Below are 21,583 nucleotides of genomic sequence, written 5' to 3'. Positions count from 1 at the left end.
TTTTGTTGCTGGGGAGTGTCCAGGGTGCATTCGGGCAGGGAATGCTCAATGAGCCAGGGAGGGCTGTCCCTTGGGGGCTCTGGGACAGGTGACCTGCCACAGCAAAGCTCCGGGTCAGCTTGATCCAGGTGCTTGGAAACCACATCTCAAATTCAGGGGGTGGGTGAGGGTGTTACAGCCAGCACAAACTGCCTGGCCCCTTCTTCTCAGGGCTGTTAGTTATGCTACAGCAAGCCCCATGCTGTGCTCCGCTTCGCTCTCCTAGCAGTTAGGGTGAGTTTGAATCCCCCCCGGGGGCTCCTCTGATATTTGGACTGGGCTGTACAGCCCACCTCAGAGCAAGCCAGCAGCATGGAGCGGGCTGGCCCTGACCCCCAACACAGCCCTGGCACCGCGGGGGGAGGGAGTTTAATTAATGGCTGAGAGAGCATGCCATTTTCCTGCCTTTCAGCACTTGCTGGTTGTGACTGGCAATGGCAACCACTGCGTGGGGGGGGGGTACCCTTTTCCTGGCTGCATTTCCAGCCCTCCCCAAGCCCAGCTGTGCTGGAAGTGGTGTGAGAAAAGCTGACCTCATCAGACATGGAGTCCAGCTGCTCCTCTCTATGCTGGTTCCCGGGCCTTGGCAGGTTCCCCCCACCCCTCGCTGTGTTTCAGCATCAGCCTCCATTGCAGCCCTGTGCTCACTATAAATTCCCTTTTTGGCCCATTTTATCATCACGGCTCCTGGTGCATTTTGATTGACTTCCCTCCCCCGAGTCTCTGAGAATATTGCAAAGGGAGAGAGAGTGTGTGTGTGTGTGTGTGTATGTATGTATGTATGTATGTATGTGCGCAGAGTTTTAATTCAGCCTGCAACTGGGAAATAATTTCTTCAACCCACCGCCCTGCCCACTACTTGTGCCAGGGAGCCGTATGTGACAGCATTTTGCTTCAATGTTTAAAAACACAACACAGGCCCCAGAGCTACCCCTAGCCCCTTTGTATCCCCGAGCAGATATGTGGTGGCCGGGGAGCCCTGGCCCTGTCGCTAACAGCACCTGCTGAATCCATTACTCGGTTTCACAGTCTCAGCTGGGACACCCCAGCTCCTTGGGGGGCTGTTTTAGTTAATTGCTCATTACAAGTGTCTTGCAAACATCCCTTCCTTTTGGTTTGACCTGATCTAATGGGCTGCAGGCCTGGGCGGAGCACAAGGCAGGATCAGTTTAAATCAGCACGAACTTTAGAGCTGAAGGAATTTTTAAAAATAATGAAATTAGCTAAATTGGGAGGATAGTAGATGAGTTAAAAATACCAATTGGACTATGGGCTTGCCCTGCGCAGGACCAGAACTGCTGTTTGGCTGGGAATGGAGTCTCATTTGGGGGAGGGGAGGGGAGGAAGTGCAAACAAGCCACCCGTTAATAAAGAGCCAGTGTTTATCAGCTTGGAGCCCTGGAAGGCATCAGCACTTTATTGTGAAGCCCTGGCGTTCAATGCCAGCAGATTTCTGCAGTTAAAAATAAATGCCCGTTGCATTAGGTGCTAATGAAGTCCAATTACCGGCCTGCTGCTCTTTGCACTGCTCTGGGAGAGAGTACAGACATCTTCCCCATAGAGGATTGTGAGCGTTAGTGTGGAGAACACCAGGGCTTGCAGAACAACAGTGGGTAGGTGTGTGAGGTACCAACCAAACCTGTGGGGAGGGTTCCAGCCAGACAACGCATCCACTCAAATGTGTAACAGCCATGCAGCCAGGGATGAGTCCACCCTAGGGATGAGGAGAAACTCGTGTATTTATCCCTTGAATAGAGGGGCCTTGCAAATGAAGCTGCTTCCCCTCCTGTGAGGCTGTGCTCTGCGCTCAGGCAGGGTGTATGCTAGTACCACAGCCAAGTCTTGTTCTCTGTCAGCAGCTGAGGGCTACGCTCTGTGCACTTCTGTTAGTGAGGGGAGGGCAGTGGCCCAGCTGGTTCTGCACAAGTCGCCTTACTCTGCCTGATGACTATGGGTGGGTCTTAGGTTGTGTCCTTCCACTGGCAGAGCCAGAGAAGGTCTGGGCACGTTCTCACCTGAGAGGAGCAAGAGGTAGAGCAGACAGCTATTGTCCAACCTACTAGCAGGCAACGAGCTGTGGGAGCGTGGTGGTTAGTGCAGCTCTCGTTAGTTTTTGCATGCGTTTGGCAGGCGTGGGGGTCTATCCCGGGAGGGGGTTGGGGGAGTGTTGTTAATGTGGTCGATAACACCCACTGTAAATATTTTGTTGGGATGGGTTTTCGCATTTTCATTGGTAACTAGGGTTTTTTTAAAGAATCTACTTTTTGGAATGTGGTTTCTCATTTTTACAAATGCCTTTTTAATTATTTGTGATACTCGTCATGTCTGTCCTGTCCTGTAAATAGCAGTGCTGGGCATTTCTGCCATGGGTGGAGGTGATGAGCCATGTGTGGCCCTGTGGCTGGGAGGGACAGCACTGGGCATGTGCCCAGGGCCTTGTCTTGGCCACCTGTTGGCCCACCACAACAAGTGTGCAAAGAAGCCAGGCTTTGCTTCAGCAAAGTCAGTTGAAGGATGCGGGGAAGTAGCAGAGAGAGCAACCCTGAGCCATGGTGTGTGTAATACGCAGCCTTTTCACTTGACATTGTCATCTCCCTGCTTGGAATCTGAAAGAGCAGAATCTCAGCCTGAGCTGAGCCTCAATTGGCTGCAGCCCGGGGTGCCAGCCGTTCTGAAAATAGCATACTTGAAATTAAAGATGAGCCAGTTTGGCTGCTTAAACTCCCACCTGCCCGTTTGGTTCAGTCAGCCAGGTCCTGTTTCCCAGCGTCTCCTGCGGGGAAGGGTGTGTGTACAGGGACGTGTTGTTGATTTCATGTCATTTCCATGCATCTCAGTGGGTTAGGGTTTCTCCCTGCAGGGGGTGGGAGAGGAGAGCTGCCCTTTGGGGGACTATTCCCCCTGCAGCCCTGCCACGTGCCGGGTAAGCTGTTCCCGAGCAGAGCTCTCTGTCCATGCCACCCGCACCATCGCAGCCTTTCCCTGCTCTTCCTTGCTGCAGCATTGGGCTTTGAAAAGCCAGCTGAGCTCTTCCCAAAGGTCTGTCCTGCTGCAAAGCTCACGGATAGGGCAGGGCGAGAGGCTGTTACCGACTGTTTTCTCAGCCCCTGTTGCTGTTTCCCTAGCAGCCTCAGGTGTCCGGGTCTGGGTTCCATGTGCTCGCCCCTTCCTTTTGCATAGCCCCCCACACACATGAAGGGCAGTTTCACTGCCACTGATGATGGGGCTTCCCCACTCACTCTGTTCTCGGTCTGTACAATTGTGTGTTGTGTGGTAGAAAATAAAGGGCCTGCGAGCTCTGAAATGAAACCCCCAGAGCTACCTTCTGTGTCCATGTGTGCAGGGTGCCTGGCTGACCCCTGGGTCAGGGGCCCAGCCCCCAGAGTAGCTCCCTGACACCCTCTCGATCCAAGGGAAAGGCAAAATCCTGCTCTTGGCTCCATGCTGCCCTAGCAGCTCCCGGGGTCTAGGTCAGGGGTGCTTCCATTGCTGAGCTGACAGACTCTTCCCAGGAGACAGAGAGAGGAGCTGGGAAGGGTCTTTGGCCTCCAGCTGGTGCACTCCGGCTTCAGGAACCTCTCTTGCCCTTTAGGTCAGTGCTACTCAAAGTGGTGGTCTGCAGACCGGTGCCAGTCTGTGTGCACATTGGGGAAAAATTGCCGGTACCCCACATCAGATAGCTTGAGAAGCACTGCTCTAGGTGACCTTGAAGCCGTGCATCAGCTGTTGGAAGTGGGGCGTAACCGGCCAGCGGAAGAGAGTGGGCTGGGGTACAGCCCCCTGCTGGTTGATTTGGGAGCAGCAACAGCTGCCTGGCCAGGCCTTGGAAGGAACACACCTTCCTCCCAGGCGGCCCCACTTCACCCTCAGCAGGGGAGCTGAGGGGCACCAGGGCTCCCATTCCTCCACAGCTGATCCCAGAAAGAACTGGACCAAGGGAGCCAGGGCCCGGTGCTAAAATCTGCTTAGCCTTTTCCTTCTGTGCGAGCACCAGGCTGACCTCTGCTGCTGCGTGGCCCCGCAATGGGGCTGGACTCGGTGAAGCCCCTCTGCTTTGCATGGCACCTACGCCAAGCTGCCCTGCTGGTCCTGAGGCAGGAGCAGACGGCCTGCCCAGGGTGCTGCAGGGGCTGGCACAGCAGGGACTGGCTTATGGGGCAGAAGGATAAAGCCTCACCTCCCTTGTCCCTGAACTGGAGCAGCCATAGGGTTTCCAGTTTGGGCTGGAGGTTTCATCACATGCCACAATTTTAAAAGTTTAATCTTTAATTCCGCAAGACTCCAGGACAATCCTGGAGGGTTGGAAACCTTCAGCAGCCATGACAGCAAATTCCCAGGGCTGGGGGCTGCAAACTGCCACTGGCCACAGGAGCAGCTGCTCATGCCATGCTGTGCCATGGGGAACGGCCTCCCTCTGCTAGGGAAGCCATGCTGATCCTCCACTCCTGTTAGTCTTCCCTGCTGCGGGGCTGCCCAGCTGCTGCCCTGGAAATGGAGCAGCTGAGATCACAGAGCCAGTCCCTCACCATGCCGCATGGATTGCTGAACAGCCAGAAGCTTCCCACCATGGCTGGGTGGCGTGCAGGGGTCTCTGGCAGCTCTGTGTTCAACACCTGCCCTAACGGCCTCCACAGCTCTGGCTCTCACTACCCCTGCCCCTCCATCTGCCCCCAGTAACCCTGCCCAGCTGGGGCGGTCGGCCTCAGGCCTGCAGCGCTCCTGGCCTGGCCGCACCCCACACGAGAGCTAGGTGTGAGAGGCTCGGGAAGGCCCTGGTGCCCAGCTGTCCCTTCCCATCCGCTTCCAGCAGCCACTTCCCGCAACGTCTGCCTGAGCCAGCCTCAGCCTGGGTTACAGATGCTGAACCAGCCCCAGGCCAGGGATACACCCGGCTACACACACGTTGTCAAACAGGCACACAATTACACTCGCACGTTTGCCAAGTGCTCCTGGCTGGAGCAGCCCTTCAGCCCTGGCCTGCACCCTCTCCAGCTGCTGCTCCTTGGCCAGTCCCACATCTTGGAGCATCCCTTCAGCTAGGGCAGGGGTGGGCAAACTATGGGTCACCTGTTTGACATTTTAATACGGCCCTCGAGATTCCATGGGGTCGGGGGCTTGCCCCACTCCACACGTGCTGTGGCTTCCTGCAGCTCCTGGAAGCAGCGGCATGTCCCCTCTCCAGCTCCTACGTGTAGGGGCAGCCGGGGGCTCCAAATGCTGCCCCTGTCTGCAGGTGCTGCCCCCACAGTTCCCATTGGCTGGGAACCACGGCCAGTGGGAGCCACAGGGGCGGCATCTGCAGACGGGGCAGCATGCAGAGATGCCTGGCCACGCCGCCGTGTAGGAGCTGGAAGGGGGACATGCTTCTGCTCCTGGGAGCTGCTTGAGGTGCTACCCAGAGCCTGCACCCCTGACCACTTCCCACGCCCCAACTCCCTCCCCAGCCATGATCCCCCTCCTGCCCTCTGAACCCCCCCAGCTCCAGCCCTGATCCCCTTCCTGCACCTTGCTGGAGTCCTCACACACACACACCCCGGCCCCAGCCCGGAGCCTCCTACCACAGCCTGAACTCATTTCTGGCCCCACTCCAGAGCCTGTACCTCCAGCCAGAGCCCTCACCCTCTCCTGCACCCCATCCCCTATTTTGTGAGCATTCATGGCCCGCCATACAATTTCCATACCCAGATGTGGCCCTCAGGCCAAAAAGTTTGCCAACCCCTGATCTCGGGTCTGGGCTGCAGGGACCAAGGGACCACGTCCCCAAGCTAAGCCTCAGGTAGAGTATTCCCATGGCCGCAGGGTGGGGGGCAGGCAGTATGTACCCACCAGGACTACTGTTGTAGCAAGGCAGGTGTTTATGCTTGGCACCCTTCCCACCCCCAGAACAGCTCACCCCCTGGGGTGGGGGGGATGTTACAGGGGTGACACAGAGGGGCCTAGCCCTGAGGGCACAACAGCAACCCATGTACATACAGGTACCCCCATCACAGAGCCCAGTGCAAATGTGGGCCCCACCCAACCTGCACACACCCCATATGCGCGTACTGCCCCACACACTCACCAGAGACCCCACAGCACTCGGGCCTCAAATGGGTTTTGTTACTGACTAGCTCCCACTGAACTCCATTGAAATCCACAGGTGCTGGGAGCCTAAATACCTGCCAGGGTTTGGCCCGGTGCTCCCAGAATGCACCTGAACCTGCCAAGTGCCGGGAAGGCACCGCACACCCCAGCCATGCACAGCCAGTGGGCTCTGTGCCTACTGGACCACCCAGCGCAGCCTAGTCCAGGGGCCACGGGGAAACCAGACCTGGCAGTGCGGAGATTTACCGCCATGCCCACTGTGAGCCTGGGACACAGCCCACCACGCTGCTTCCTCAGCCCTTCCTCTGGTCCCCCAGTGACTTCCCACCTCCCCCATTGCTCCCCAGACCCCACCTTCAGCTTCCATGCTCCCCCATTGCTCCCTGGCCCTCCCCTCGGGCTTCCCCTGCCCTTCAATTCACCCTCCACCCCCCCCATATTCCTTCTCCTTCCCAGTGCTCCCACTCCAGCTCAGCCATGTGCCTCTTTCCATGGGACTCCCCCAGGCCACCATGTGCCCCCCCAACGCTTCCCCAGACCACTCATTCCTTTCTGTTGCCCCCAGCTTCCACAAAGACTTGCACTGGGCCTCCCGTCTTCCCCCATCTACCTCCATTTCTGCCCCAGCCCGTCCCACAACCTTCTGATGCCTCCTGCTGATCCCCATCATACCTGTTCACCTCTGTCCACCTGACTGCAGCCTCCATCACTCCCATGGGTGCCCGCTAGTGCTTCCCTCTCTTCCATTACCCCCCCCTCATTCTTCCCCATCTCCCACCATCACTCCCTATGGGCCCCCCCTCCTGCTACCCCCATCTCCCACCATCACTCCCTACAGCCCCCTCCTGCTACCCCATCTCCCACCATCACTCCCTACGGCCCCCTCCTGCTACCCCATCTCCCATCATCACTCTCTACAGCCCCATCCTGCTACCCCATCTCCCACCATCAGTCCCTACAGCGCCCCCCTCCTGCCACCGCATCTCCCACCATCACTCCCTACGGTGCCCCCTCCTGCCACCCTATCTCCCACCATCACTCCCTATGGCCCCCCCTCCTGCTACCCCATCTCCCACCACCACTCCCTACGGCCTCCTCCTGCTACCCCATCTCCCACCATCTCACCCTACAGACCCCTCCTGCTACCCCATCTCCCATCATACCCACAGCCCACTCCTGCTATCCCATCTCCCACCATCATATCCTACAGCCCCCCTTCTCCTACCTCATCTCTCACCATCACTCCCTACAGCCCTTCCTGCTACCTCATCTCCCATTACTCCCTACACCCCCTCCTGCTTCCCCATCTCTCACCATCACTCCCCATAGCCCCCTCCTGCTATCCCATCTCCCACCATCACACCCTCCTACATCCTCCCTCCTGCTACCCCTTCTCCCACCATCACTCCCTACAGCCCCCTCCTGCTACCCTATCTCTCACCATCACACCATACGGCCCCCCCTCCTGCTATCCCATCTCCCACCATCACTTCCTTCAGCCCCCTCCTGCTATCCCATCTCCCACCATCGCTCCTACAGCCCCCTGCTGCTACCCCATCTCCCATCATACCCACAACCCCCTCTGCTATCCCATCTCCCACCATCACTCCCTACAAGCCCCCTCCTGCTACCCTATTTCTCACCATCACTCCCTAATGCCCCCTCCTGCTACCCTATCTCTCACCATCACTCCCCATAGCCCCCTCCTGCTACCCCATCTCCCACCACCACACCATACGGCCCCCCTCCTGTTATCCCATCTCACACCATCACTCTCTTCAGCCCCCTCCTGCTACCCTATTTCTCACCATCAGTCCCTACTTTCTCCCTCCTGCTGCCCCATCTCCCACCATCGCTCCCTACAGCCCCCTGCTGCTTCCCCATCTCTTACCATCACTCCCTATAGCCCCCTCCTGCTACCCCATCTCCCATCATACCCACAGCCCCACCCCTGCTATCCCATCTCCCACCATCATTTCCTACAGCCCCCTCCTGCTACCCCACTTCACACCATCATACCCTACAGGCCCCCTCCTGCTACCCCATCTCTCACCATCACTCCCTACAGCCCCCTCCTGCTACCCCATCTCTCACCATCACTCCCTACAGCCCCCTCTTGTGTCTCCACCTCCCACCATCGCTGCCTACGTCCTCTCTCCTGCTACCCCATCTCCCACATCACTCTGTACAGCCCCTCCTACTACCCCATCTCCCACCATCACTCCCTACATTCTCCCTCCTGCTACCCCATCTCCCATCTCTTGTTCCCTGTCTCACGCCAGTTCACCCTCCATTCCCCACTCATGTTTCATCTTCCAAAGTCTCTCACTGAACTCCTTTGTGCTTCCCCATCTTTAATGGCTCCCCCTCAATTGCCCTGTGCCTCCCCACCTGCTCACATGGCGTTACCTTGACCCCTTCACCTTGTGCTACCCTGTCTTGCTCCATCACACCTGTCAAGACCTCAGTTTTCTAATTTACCATCATCTCTCTCTGACTCCCCTTCATGTGTCCTCATTTGCAGCCAAACTCGTCCTCTCACTTCCTCACTGTGCTTCGTCATCCTCTCTCAATAGTTTCTGAAATGACCACCCCATGTTCCCTCATCTCCCACTATGTTCCCCTTACACTCCTCCCATGTTCTCTCATCTCCCACCATTGCTCCCCTTTCATTCCCATGTGTTCTCTCAATCCCCTCCATCGCTCCCCTTTCACTCCCTCTCGTGTTCCCTATCTCCCTCCATCACTCCCCTTTCACTTCCCCCGTTCCCTCATCTCCCACCATGCTCCCCTTTCATTCCCCCTCATGTTGCCTCATCTCCCTCCATCGCTCCCCTTTCACTTCCCCGTTCCCTCATCGCCCACCATTGCTCCCCTTTCATCCCCCTCATGTCCCTCATCTCCCTCCATCGCTCACCTTTCACTCCCCCTGTTCCCTAATTTCCCACAATCACTCCCCTTTCCACTACCCCTCGTGTTCCTCATTTGCCAGGATCTGTCCCCCAAACTTCCTTGTGCTTCCTCATTTTCTCCCACCTCTCCCACTTGACTGTGTCTCATGCTGCTTCATCTCCCTCTGTAACTCTCCCCTGCCAACCCCTGTGTTTCTGCTTCCCTCTATTGCTCCCCACAGCCTCCCTTCCTGTGTTCCCCATCTCTCTCCAAATCATGTCTTCAACCCACCCCTGCCACCCGGTCTCTCTGCATTGCTCCTGTAAGTCCCCTTTGTATTTCCTCTGTTCCTTAGTCCATATCCTGAACCCATTTTCCTGCATCACTCCCCCAAACACTCAGGCTTCCCCTCCCCCTACAAGTCACCTCTAAATCATCCATCATGTTTCCCCATCTCCATTCTTTGCTCCTCTAACCCCCATCTCTCACATTTTCCCCTCTCTCTCTCTCTCTCTCACTAACCCTCGATCCCTACTCATGCTTCATCTTCCACCATACCCCCTAATTCCTGCTTCATGCTTCCCCATCTCCCACCCTCCCTCGGCCCTGGACTCCCTCCTCCTGCTTCTCCATCTCCAACCCTCACCCCTATTCCCTCCTCATGCTTCCCCATCATCCACCATTGCTCCCATTCCCTCCTTGTGCTTCCCCATCTCCCACCCGCACCCCCATTCCTCCTCTTGCTTCCCCATCTCCACCATTGCCTCCAATTCCTCGTCAGGCTTCCCCATCTTTCTCCATTGCTCCTCCTCAAGTCCCATTGGCATTCTTCATGTCCCCATGTGGCCTCACCTGGACCCCCAACCTCCTGCTTCCCCATCTCACTCCATCACTCACACTCAACCACCTCCATGTTTCCTCAGCTTATCTACCCGTCTTTCCACTGACTTGTCCCCGTGCTTCTCATGTGGTGCCATCTCTCTTGCCTGACTCCCACCATCACTCCCCCTTGATTCCCCTTCATACATCATCATCTACAATCATTACGCTCCACTAACCCCTCATGCTTCCTCACCTCCCAACCCCGTGTTTCCTCATTTCCTGCTTTCTCTCCATTCTGACCTCCCCATGCTTCCTTATTTCACACCCTCTCCTCCTCCCTATCTACCATGCATCCCCTTTCATGGCATCGTTCCCACTTGACTCCCCCTCATGCTTCCTCATGACCCCATCTCTCCATCCTGCCCTCTCTGTGTTTCCTCATGTCCTGCTATCACTCCCCTTGATTCTACTTCGTGCTTCTTCACCCCTCCAATCATTTTGTTTTTACTCACACCCCTGTGCCTCCTTATATATGGCTATTGCTCTCCACTGACAATCCCCAGTGTGCCTGCATTTCCCATTTTCCCTTCCCACTAAGCCCCTCCCCATGTTTCATTATCTTCTATCATCTTTAGCACCCCCTCATGCTTCCTTATCTGCCACCAGCTCTGCCCACACTGTCCTTTTCCCCTCTTTTCCTGCCACCTCTCCCTCATGGTGTCTCTCATGCTTCATTTCCTGCCATCTCTCCCACCTGACCCCAGCTGACTTCCTCATTCGCACTGTCTCTCCACTCCAACTGCCCCATGTTTATCATCTCCTGTCATCTTCCCATGATACCCCCACATTGCTGCTTCATCCATCACCATCTCTCCCCTTTATTCATTCCCCTGTGCATCTTCATCTCCCACCTCTCCCCAGGCTGCCACCTCTCCCCTAACATCCCCCCATACTTCTTCAGCGGCCCCAACTCTCCCCTTTATTCATTCCCCTGTGCTTCCTTGCCTCCCAGCTGTCCCCATGCTTCCTCATCAGCTGCCATCTCTCCTGCCTTACTCCCTCTCATGCTTCCTCATCTCCCAGCATCACTCTCCACTGACTACCCAGTGCTTCCTCATCTCCCAAATTGCTCCTCACAAGACAACACCTCCATGCTTCCTCAGATCCCACCATTGCTACCCCTTGCTTGTCCACCAGGTTTCCTTATAACCCGCTGTCATTCCCCACTGAGTTCCCCACTTCAGGGTGTCTCTGACTCCCTCCATCATTGTCCCCTCGACCTTCCTCATCTCCCACCTACCCCCATGTTTCCTCCTGGCCATCTGTCCCACCTGATTCTCTTCTTCCACCACCACCACTTCCCAACAGCATCCCTCATGGTTCCACCATCACTCCCTCATGCTTACCCAGCTCACTCAATCACCTTTGTACTTCCCCATTTCTCTCCATCACACCTTCTCATGCCGCCTCCATTTTTCCTTGTCTCACTCCTCCAGGACCCCCCACCCCACTCATGCATCTGTCTCACTTCATGACCCTCCTCCCCACCCACCACTTGGTGCTTCCCCCACTAACTCCATCAGTCTTGTGACCTGCTCTTGTACATCCTCCTCTCTCCAGCTGATCTCCTTGTTTCCTCCTCTCCAACCATCTCTCTACTTGCCTCTGCCCTTCTGTTAACTCTTCTTCCATTTCCCCTCAGAGGCCAGAGCCCAAGTTCTAGGCCAGAGCTTGCGTCCAGTGCAGGCTGAATAACCCCTGAGGTACTGCAGTAGCGAGAGGAAGGGCTTTGTAGTGCATGCTGGAAGCACTTTGCCTCCTGCCTGGGGAGTGAGCATGCTGCCTTTCCCTGCGGTAGTCCTCAGCAGCATCTCCCTGTAATCTCCCCCTCAGCCTCTTCTTCTTGCCACTCTGGCCTTGGCTATTCCATAATAAATTACCCTTCCAGCACAGTAATTGTCAGGATCTCTCTCCTTCCCTTTGCTTGAAGATTGGTATCACATTCCTTTCCTCCAAGCTTCCCAAACATCCCTTTTCTCCATGATGCTCCAGATTGGGCTGGGTAAATTCTCTGACTTCCCCATGGGGCTTCCCACTCTGGTGCTCCCCTGATGCCTTAGTGTTTCTCCTAGGCCTCTGAGCCCACCATGCCTCCCCATGCTCTGACACCCAAAAGCACAAGCCCCAGCCCCTTCCACAGTTCCTGGAGCTCAGATTGAGAGATGGATGTGAGCTGCACCCCTCACAGGGACCAGGCTTGGGGCAGGGGTTTCTCACCCTCATTTAGCCTCAGGCACATGTTGCATTTCCAGTGTCCCTCCGGGCCAATGAGAAATTTTGTTCCATGAAAACAACCCTCAGCCAAAGCAACACAGCACAGCAAGCAAGACACATCCTGCCAAGGGGACATGACTTTAAATGTGGCAGGAGACTCTTCCAAAGCAGTACACAAGCTCAGCATCCGCCCCCTCCAACCTTGATTGTTGGGGCCCCCTCAGCCTTCTGCCCATGGCAATTTGTCTGCATGAAAATCTCACCTGGAGAAATATCTCCAAATGTGGGGACACTTCTTGCTGGTTAACAAAATGAGGGCAGTCCCTAGCAGGTAGCAGCTCCTACCTGGGTACAGGGAGGGATAAAGAGCGGGGCGGGTGGCGTCTCTTGCACTCCAGTTGTGCTCAGCTCCTTGGGGACAACTGCCAACTGGCCACACATTAGAGCAGCCCCGAGGGTGCTCTAACCTGCAGCCAGAGCCAGGAGAGGGTCAGAGAGCTATAACCAGCTTCCTGGCGGCTGCCCCGCTCGGCTGCACTTAGCCGAGAAAAACTGCCCCAAACTATGTAGCTTCTACTGAGAACTTCATTTTCATTCAGATCGAGCCCCTGGAACATGGGTGTTCAACCAGTTTCAGTATTCTTTGTGGGCTTGCATCATAGTCAGAACTGGGACATAATGGGGACGAGGACATTTCCCTACCCATCGCATTACGATGGGCTTTTCCATGCCCCATACTAGGCCATAGGCCACATGCCGACTGCTCCTTATTGTAGGGGAAGGATATGCTTCCTGTTCTTCCTAGGAAACCCACACTGAGCAAACGCCGACTGAGGTCATCCCAGGAAGCCAGGCCTGTGCCAAGCACATCTTCATGCACACAGAGCCTGCCTCATCACCTGCAGACAGGCACACCTGGAGGGAGGCAAATACCCTTTCCTAGGGGGGAAACTGCCTCTTGCCCTGGGGCTGCTTCATCCCTCGTACCCAGGGGCTGCTAGATGTTGCCTATGTGGGGACAGAAGGGTGTTTGACAGCAAATTTATGAGAACAACTCCAGCGCTGGATCCACTGAGGAAAAGAGAAACCCGTTTGTAAACCATTACAAGATTCCCAGGGAGTTGCCCCTTCTCCCTGCTCAGCGAGGCATGTGGCCGCTGCAGCTGTCTGGGTCCCTTTTCCCTGCCATGGGGATGTGTCCAAAGAGATGATCCTCTGTAAATATTTACTTGGGGGTTGCTGGGGCTGTGGCCAGGGGCTTTTCTTGCCATTTGTAAAGCATTCCAGTTGAAAATGTTCTCCTTCTGGTTAGTTTCTATTGGGTTTTCTCTACCTGTGTTGTTAGAAAATGAGCTGATTCTAGGTGTCACACAGTCTCCCTGAGCTGGATTTCTTATTCCAAATGTTCAAACTGTTGTATATGGAACTGGGACTTTTTACACTGAATTATTGTAGAAAAGAAAAATCTAAAATAAATCTGTTAAAAGAGCCATTAAATCTTCTTAACGTTGTGTCAGAGCAAACAGCACCTCTAACAACTGCACTGTTCCCAAGAGCAATGCTGCTGGCCTGCAGCCTGCTGGCTGCCATAAAGCCCCTTGGGGCACCGTAGTATCTGCAGGGTTTAATTTTTCATTTTTTCCAACACCCCTTGGGTGGGAAAAACTTTTCAAATACAACCTGTCTGCCTGAGTCTGCTGAGAACCTGAAAAAATACCTTTGTGAGGTGTGAACAACCCCATTCATCTCACTGGTGTCTTAATTAAAATGTCTAACGATGACCCATAAATGTCAGTATTGTTAGCTATTTCACTATGGATCAGTTCAGCAGAATATCCAGCAAATGTGGTGGATCGCGAAGAAGGCAGAGCTGAAATTGATCCTCCTTGATTTTTAAATCAGTCTCATGACGTTGGCAGGCATGCCTCAGGCTACCTGACTGTCTGGGGACAGCAATGCTGCAGAACGCTGGGAGGCAGTGTGCTGGGGAAGCTTGCCCTGGTGCTGTCCTTGCCAGGCCTGTCCTGGGGGATGGAGAGATGCCTTCAAGCTCCAGGGCTCCCTGTCTAGCACTAACTTTCACACCAAGATCCTGGGCAAAGAGCTAGGGTCCGTGGGAAGGGAGTGACTGGCCTGGTGCTAGGCAGGGTCTGTGGGCTTGGGGCAAAGGACACTCAATGTCCCCCCCAGCAGCTGTCTGGGCCAGCAGAATAGCTGGGGGGCGAGTTAAATGGGGGACAGCCAGCTGCAACATGGGTAGCCAATCCTTTGGTCGGGGCAGCCAAAGGCAGGCAGATGTGATGCTGGCCACATTGCTCCCTTGTGTACCACTGGCTGTGAAAACTGACCTGCCGTAACCAGCTCAGCCCAAGGCGTCATTGGCTGGGGAGAACTTTGCAGCTCAGATGAGCAGGTACGTGGAGATTCTCCACCAGGGCTGGCTGGGACGAGATGCAGTCCTGCTCTGAGCACAAGCAATACATGCCCCTGCTAGGGCCATCCTAGCCACAGCCTGGGGCTCTGCCAAGCACTGTCCCATATTAGTTTGTTCCCCAGGTCTTTGCTGATGAAACTCAAATCAGCATTGTGCTCATCCACTCTCCCAGGAGCCCTTTCATCTTCCTGGCACCGTCTCTCTGGAATCATCAAAAGGCTATTGGCCTTGTCCCCTAACACTGCAAGGTCAAATGAGCTGATTAATAATCACCACAGAGGGTTTGACGCATGCAGGTTCACAGAAACGCGGATCTCTGCTATTAGCATCTTTGATCTAAATGGCTCAGGATGGTGGCTGTCACCTCTTCCAGCCACCAGGAGCCCAATATATCTCCCGTGGCTAGTCTGGAGGTGTCCATAAAATAAAGGGAAGGGTAAACACCTTTAAAATCCTTCCTAGCCAGAGGAAAAACCATTTCACCTGTAAAGGGTTAAGAAGCTAGGATAACCTCGCTGGCACCTGACCACAATGACCAATGAGAAGACAAGATACTTTCAAAGCTGGAAGGGGAGAAACTAAGGGTCTGGGTCTGTCTCGGGGAGGCTTTCGCCGGGGACAGAACAGGAATGGAGTCTTAGAATTAGTAAGTAATCTAGCTAGATATGCGTTAGGATTATGATTTCTTTAAATGGCTGAGAAAATAAGCTGAGCTGAATAGAATGGATATTCCTGTTTTTGTGTCTTTTTGTACCTTTATGTTTTGAATCTAATTACCTTGTAAGGTATTTACCATCCTGATTTTACAGAGGTGATTCTTTTTACCTTTCTTCTATTAAAATTCTTCTTTTAAGAAAACTGAATGCTTTTTCATTGTTCTTAAGATCCAAGGGTTTGGGTCTGTGATCCCTATGCAAATTGGTGAGGTTTTTTTACCAAACCTTCCCCAGGAAGTGGGGTGCAAGGTTTTGGTGAGGATTTTGGGAGGAAAGACGTTTCCGAATGGCTCTTTCCTAATAAAAACCCGGTAGACGTTGGTGGTGGCAGCAAAAGTCCAAGGGCAAAAGGTAAAATAGTTTGTACCTTGGGGAAGTTTAACCTAAGCTGGTAAAAAGTAAGTCTTAGGAGGTTTTCGTGCAGGTCCCCACATCTGTACCCTAGAGTTCAGAGTGGGGAAGGAACCTTAACAGGAGGAAGGAAGTGCAGGAGGCAAGTGGGTCGGTGGGAATATGCTGAGTTGGAGACAAGCTAGGACCCCTGGCTCTGCCCTCCTGCTTGATGGAGCTTTGGGAGCATTGATGCACCCATAGGGGAAGAACGAGAACTGTGTGACGCTTGGCAGCCAGTCCTGCCCTCAGGCCCCTATGGACGCACAGGGGTATCCCCTCAACCTTTCTCAGATCTGTTTGCTCTACCCCAGTATGTCAGTGTCCCTACTCGATGGGGACTCAGCCCCAGGGTCTGCCAGACCCGAGTGATAACATTGCCCCATAGTGAAACAAATCCAGTGAAACGCAATCACTTAGTCTTTGCTCAGAACTCAAATACAACCTGGGCCATAGGCCCCACCCAGTCCCCAAATCCCGAGCCATGGGCCCCAACTCCCCAGTTCCCAAATCCTGAGCTGTGGGCCCCAATCCCACTGGGACAGGGTGCACCAGATACTTTGTGGCCCTGATCTGAACGCCCTTCAGCCCTTCTACACCCCGCAGCAGGAAGGAGCAGTGGAGGTGGGTCCTCCAGGCCTTCCTAGAGAGGCTTCTTGGAAGCAACCAATTGGAGCCCAGCAGGCTCTGATAAAAGGAGCTGCAGGGGTTGAGTGGCTTAGTCCCTGGCTGGGAGTGGAGGGGTGAAGAAGGGGCTTGGTTCTGGCCGCAGGCTGTGTTTACTGGTCCTGGGAGCGAGAGGCCTGAGACTGTAACTGGAAGAAGAAGAAGAAGAAGAAGCAGCAACAACAACAGAGGATTGCAGGGAGCAGCACATAGCTGCTGTTCGTAGGTCCCTGGGCTGCAGCCCGGAGAAGTGGCAGGTTGGGCTCCCCCACTGTCCAAGTGGCCTAACCCTGAGAAGGGGCCAGGCGTGTTCAGAAGCCCAAGCAAATGGTTGGATTTAAAGGGCCCAGAGGCAGGGCTGAGGACCCTGTGAGGTCAGGCAGTTGGTTGAACCCTTTGCTACCTGGAAGGGGTTCATCCATTTTTGGCTGTGTGACTTGGCCAGAGAGTTGAGGCTGGAGGCTTGCCTAGTGAGGTCAGCGACCTATGGGGGCACCAGGAGTGGGGGGGAAAGATCACAGCACTGCACCCAGACAATAGGAGGCACATGACAGGTGAGTGTCCCCCTCACGTCCACCCAGCCACCAAATCCTGTGCCATCTCTAAAACAGGGTCTCTAACCACAGTCCCATCCCAAAATGTGAGATCTAAGCACAGCCCACAACAGGAACCCTAATGCTGTCCCACCCCAAATGAGGACACTAACAATCTCTTCTTTAAACCATTGTTTGTAAGTCCAGCCCAGACCAAAACATGGCCTCTGATCCCAGCCCAGCCTAGCCCATTAGCATATTGTAGGCTCTTACCCCATTCCATCCCAAACGTGGGCTATCCTACCTTCCACCCACATGTGTGCTTGGGTGTGTCCCATCTCAATGCAACAGGTCTAATGCCTGTCCCATCGCAGAGCGTGGGCTGTAGTCACCAGCCCATCCCAAACTGGGGACACTCACCATATCCTGTCTTAAAATAAGGGTCTAACTTCATTCCATTCCAAAACCTGGGCTGTAAGTCTGTCCGTCCCATCCCAACCGTGGCCTCTGCCTCATCCCATCCCACAATGCCAGCTCTAATGCCATCCATCCCAAACTGGGGGCTCTAACCCAGTCCAGTCCTGAACAATGGGCTCTTACCCCATCTCATCTCAAAAAGCGGCCTGTAAACCACTTCTGATCCCCCAACCCTAGATTCTCATCCTGTCCAGTCAGAAATGTGGGCTCTAACCATAGACAACTTGTGCTTCCCCATGCTGGGAGGGGGGGAGGACATGTGACGCCAGATGTCTCCCCTGCCCAGTGACACCCCCCCCGCCCTGTGCCCCACCCAGGGCCATTGCACTCTCCTCATCCATGTTACCTATGGGTGCTGAGGGAACCTCTGTCCTTCTCTCCCTGTGCCTCCCCCCAGCACCTTCAGCCACTCTCCCTGGCAGCGCATGAGGGGCAGGACGGAGCCGCTTCTGCCTGAGAGAGCCTGGCTGGGAGGCAGCGGTGGCCTGCACCCTGCCTGGGCTCAGCTGCTGGGGACAGGGGCTGAGTGAGCCGGAGCCCACCCCTCGCCTCTACCGGCGTGCTGCCTCCCAGCCAGGCTCTTTCAGGCAGATGCGGGTCCCACTCCCCATGCAGCTGCCAGGGAGAGTGGCGAATGTGCTGGGGGTGGGAGGGGGGAGAGGCGCAGGGAGAGAAGGACAGAGCCCCTCTCCCTCCTTGCCCCCCGGCAAGCCAATCTGGGGGGCACTTGACTCTCCATTCCCTCCCCCATCCCCTAAAAGTTGGCCCAAACCATGGGCTCTAATCCTGTCCCATAACTAAAATCTGCCCCTGCCCTCTGGGTGGCTGTGGTACAAACCACCTGGCATTGGGATACACGTGGCAGGGATGCAAAGGCATCCCCGTCTGCATCGTGTCTTCGTTATGAAATTCTAGGCTAACGTGAGTCTAAAACCAGCCCAGTCTTGAGGAATCCTGAGGGCCTAAACCACTGGCTAGTTTCAAGCACAAATTAACTGAATTTTAGTCCAGCTTTTCCAGTTGTCCATGGAGTTGAACAGGCTGCGGAAGACCTGACTTGCTTACGTAAAACCAAACGGAGAGCGCTTCCCTAAACCGCAACGGGCCGAAAGGGGGCAGAGGGCTCAAAGCCTGTTCATGCTGCTGCAGCCTGAAGCCAGGGAATAAAGCTTGTTCTCCTGCGTGTCAGGCTGTTTACTGCACCGTCATGCGCCCTGCTCACCAGCAAAATACCACTGGGACTCCAGGCGTCCCCCTCCCTGAGCAGCTGTGCAGAACCACACCCACCTCATCCGCTGGCCCTAACAAACCCTGCCTCTTGCCTGTTTGGTGCACTCGCGCATTCCCTGGGCATGCCAAAGCTAATGCCCGCTGTCCCCTCGCTGCCTGCGCCGCCCCCCGGGGCCCCTGGGCCTCTGTCCCCTCACACACTAGGCTTCCTCTGCATTCTTCTCTCTCCCCTATGCTGGAAGCAACTAGCTAACCTGGCCTGAGCCGGTACCATCAATTGGTGCCAGATTGCCGCTGACCGGGTGAGCCCTAAGGGGGTTAGATGAAGGACATTGTCCGGAACCCTTGGAGTCCCACCCCTCACCCAAGGAAGCGCATCTCATGGGAGTGAGGAGGAAGAGCCCAGGGATTTCCCCACACTGCAGGCCTCTCTGATGCCTCAACTCCACAGGGCCTTTGGGCTGAGCATGACTGGTCAGAGCCACATGGTCCCCTGGCGCTGCCTGTGAGACACCGGCTTGTCTTCAGGCTCCCCGACAATCCTCCCTACTTAACTGCCATCGCTGAGGGGGAACAGCTGCCTGGCAGCCCCGACTCGGCCCTGCTCTGCAGGGAAGCACAGCGCCTGGGAACGATTCACTGCCCGGTACTGACATCATAGCAGGTTGGTTCCTGTCTCGGGGAAGGGCTTGGTCTGGCCCGTTTCCCTTGCACAGGTCACCCAGCCCCTGCCTGAAGGAGACAGACACCCATCCCCAGCATGCCCCTGAGTCAGACCCAGCCAGGCGCCGCCAGGCTGCGGTGTCAGGAAGAGGTGGCCACCGCCTGGGGACTACAGGAATGGCCGAGGCTGGGCCGGGCCCCGTGGGGGAGAGGAGAGGGCAGCCCCACACATCAATGGGCTTGTTCAGGCAGCTGATGTGACCGGCTTGGCTTGCAGCAGCCTTTCCAGAGCCTTAACTCCATAGGGGCCAGGCAGCCTCTAGCTGCTCCCGTTTCCATAGGAGCCACAGGCTCTGTTTCCATGGCCGATGGCAGAGAGCCTTGGCCTTCAGAGCAGTGTGGACCTGCCACAGGTAAAGGACCAGGCAGTAAACAAGCAGCAGGAGGAAAATGAAATCAGGGCAGAGATGAGCAGAGACGCGTATCTGCAGCTTCAGCCAACAGAGAGACTGAGAGGAAATGTTGGCTCAAACCAAAGTGCTAGAAATATGGGCAGGGTTACAGCCCCTCCATGCTCTGCCCAAAGCCACACCCTTCCTTCGGCTGGCAAGTGTCCGTGGGTCAGTACGGGCTACATCACTGCCAGTCACAGGGGCAGGGGCCTGCAGGGATAGCATGTCCTTTAACAGGGATTTCTGAAATCCCAGGTGCAGAGTCCTCTGTGGGAAACCAGCATGTCGCCCTGAAATTCCAAGGAGACTGCTTCACACATGCCCTCTCTGGAACAGCAGAAACCAGATGTAAGCGGAGCCAGGATGAGATCTACCCTGACCTGCTGGTGAGTTGTGGCAGGTTGTAGAAAGAACTTCAGGGGCTGATCTCATTTGCATAGGCACAGCCACCCCGCCTAGATGGTCACTTTGGCTGCTGTGGGATCCCCAGTTTCTCTGTTATTGGGGCAGGAAGAATAAAGTGTTGTTATCCTGATTATGTGAATAAATGACTGTGGAACTGTACTTGGCTTTTTGGGATGATGGAGGGACTCGCCATCAACTTAGTAACACTCGCTAGGCAAGGAGATGGGTTCCAAAACTCCATGAATGGAGAGAGGGTGGGTATGGGTATGGGTATGGGTATGGTACGGGTACGGGTACTTTGTGTGGTGGGCCCTAAATGCCAATTGCCCTATCTCCCCTGTGTAATAGCAGAGCTAATTTTGATTTGATTAAGAATCTGGTTGCAGAGCTGAATTCACTTTGGGCCAATGGTGTACCAGCACTGGGGGTTTCTCTTCTATGAGCTGAAATTACTGAGTAGTGTGTTAAGTAGTAGGGAGCCTGAAGATATATTGGTGAGTGGCTTGCAGGATGGCTACTGGAGAGGAGCGGCTGGTGGAGTGGCTTGCAGGACAGCTGCTGGGGAGGAGCAGTTGGTGGAGAGGATGGTTGGTGATGAGACTGCAGCAGAAACCCATGGAGAGGTGGGGCAGTTGGCTGTCAGAGCACGTAAGGTGCCCCTTTACTTTTCCCCCTTCCTATTTCCACACAGGCTGTGTGTGTGTGTGTGGGGGGGGGTTTAAAACTCTGTAGATGAACTTTTGAACTCTGGACTCACCAAGGACAGACTTTTGGGTTGCTGGACTTTGGGGTTGTTGGACTTTTGGTGACTTTTGGGTTGCTGGACTCAAGAACTAAAGGGAAAGGACAACGGTCCAATTTGCTTGGGGTAGGTTTTTGCTCATGGTTTGTGTTTGAAGCCTGTTGGTGGTGTTTCCCCAACTAATGCCACATTGTTTTTTTCTATTATTAAGAGGCTTTTGCTACACACAGACTCAGTGCTTGCGAGAAGGGAAGTATTGACTCTTAGAGGCGCCCAGGGGGTGGTGGTGGTGGTATATATTTGTCCCAGGTCACTGTGTGGGGGCTCGAGCCGGTTTTGTATTGTGTTATTGGAACGGAACCCCTAGATACTGAACCCAGCCCTTGTTGCTGCCAACTCTGATGGGCAGAAGGGTTACAATTAATCCCCCTCCCAACAGCTGCTTCCCTCTGGAGATCTTATAGTGATGGACGGACGGACATGAGCCCCCACAGTCCACATGGCAGGTGGGCAGGAAGCCTCCTCATCTCAATGTTACTGGTGGAGAAAACTGAGGCGCAAAGAAGTTAAGGTTTACACTTTCAGCAGTACCCGGGCAAGTTCTGCAGGTGCCTGGCTTGCACACAGGCTACACCCGAGTCTCACGTGCAGGTCAGGGGTTTGCACACCTACACGCTTGACTTGCACACCCACAGGCGATGCTCTATGTGCTCCAGCCAAGCCTGTGCAAAGGCTGGTGTGTGTTTCGAAGATTTGGACCTTGC

At 55.1% G+C, this 21,583-nt stretch overlaps 1 protein-coding gene across 2 annotated transcripts in view; it reads left to right on the top strand.

Moving 5' to 3' along the window:
* Window positions 1–20,039, top strand: part of SOGA1 (suppressor of glucose, autophagy associated 1) — a 106,204-nt gene extending 86,165 nt beyond the window's left edge. For both annotated transcript variants that reach the window (XM_043495528.1, XM_043495526.1), the window contains one exon: window positions 19,928–20,039. In XM_043495528.1, the coding sequence (XP_043351463.1) occupies window positions 19,928–20,024 (97 nt within the window). In that variant the 3' untranslated portion in view covers window positions 20,025–20,039. The remainder of the gene's footprint in view (window positions 1–19,927) is intronic.
* Window positions 20,040–21,583: the final 1,544 nt, after the last annotated feature.

This window comes from Dermochelys coriacea, chromosome 13, assembly GCF_009764565.3.
Source record: "Dermochelys coriacea isolate rDerCor1 chromosome 13, rDerCor1.pri.v4, whole genome shotgun sequence".
NCBI lineage: Eukaryota > Metazoa > Chordata > Testudines > Dermochelyidae > Dermochelys > Dermochelys coriacea.
This window is presented reverse-complemented; position numbering and strand designations above follow the sequence as displayed.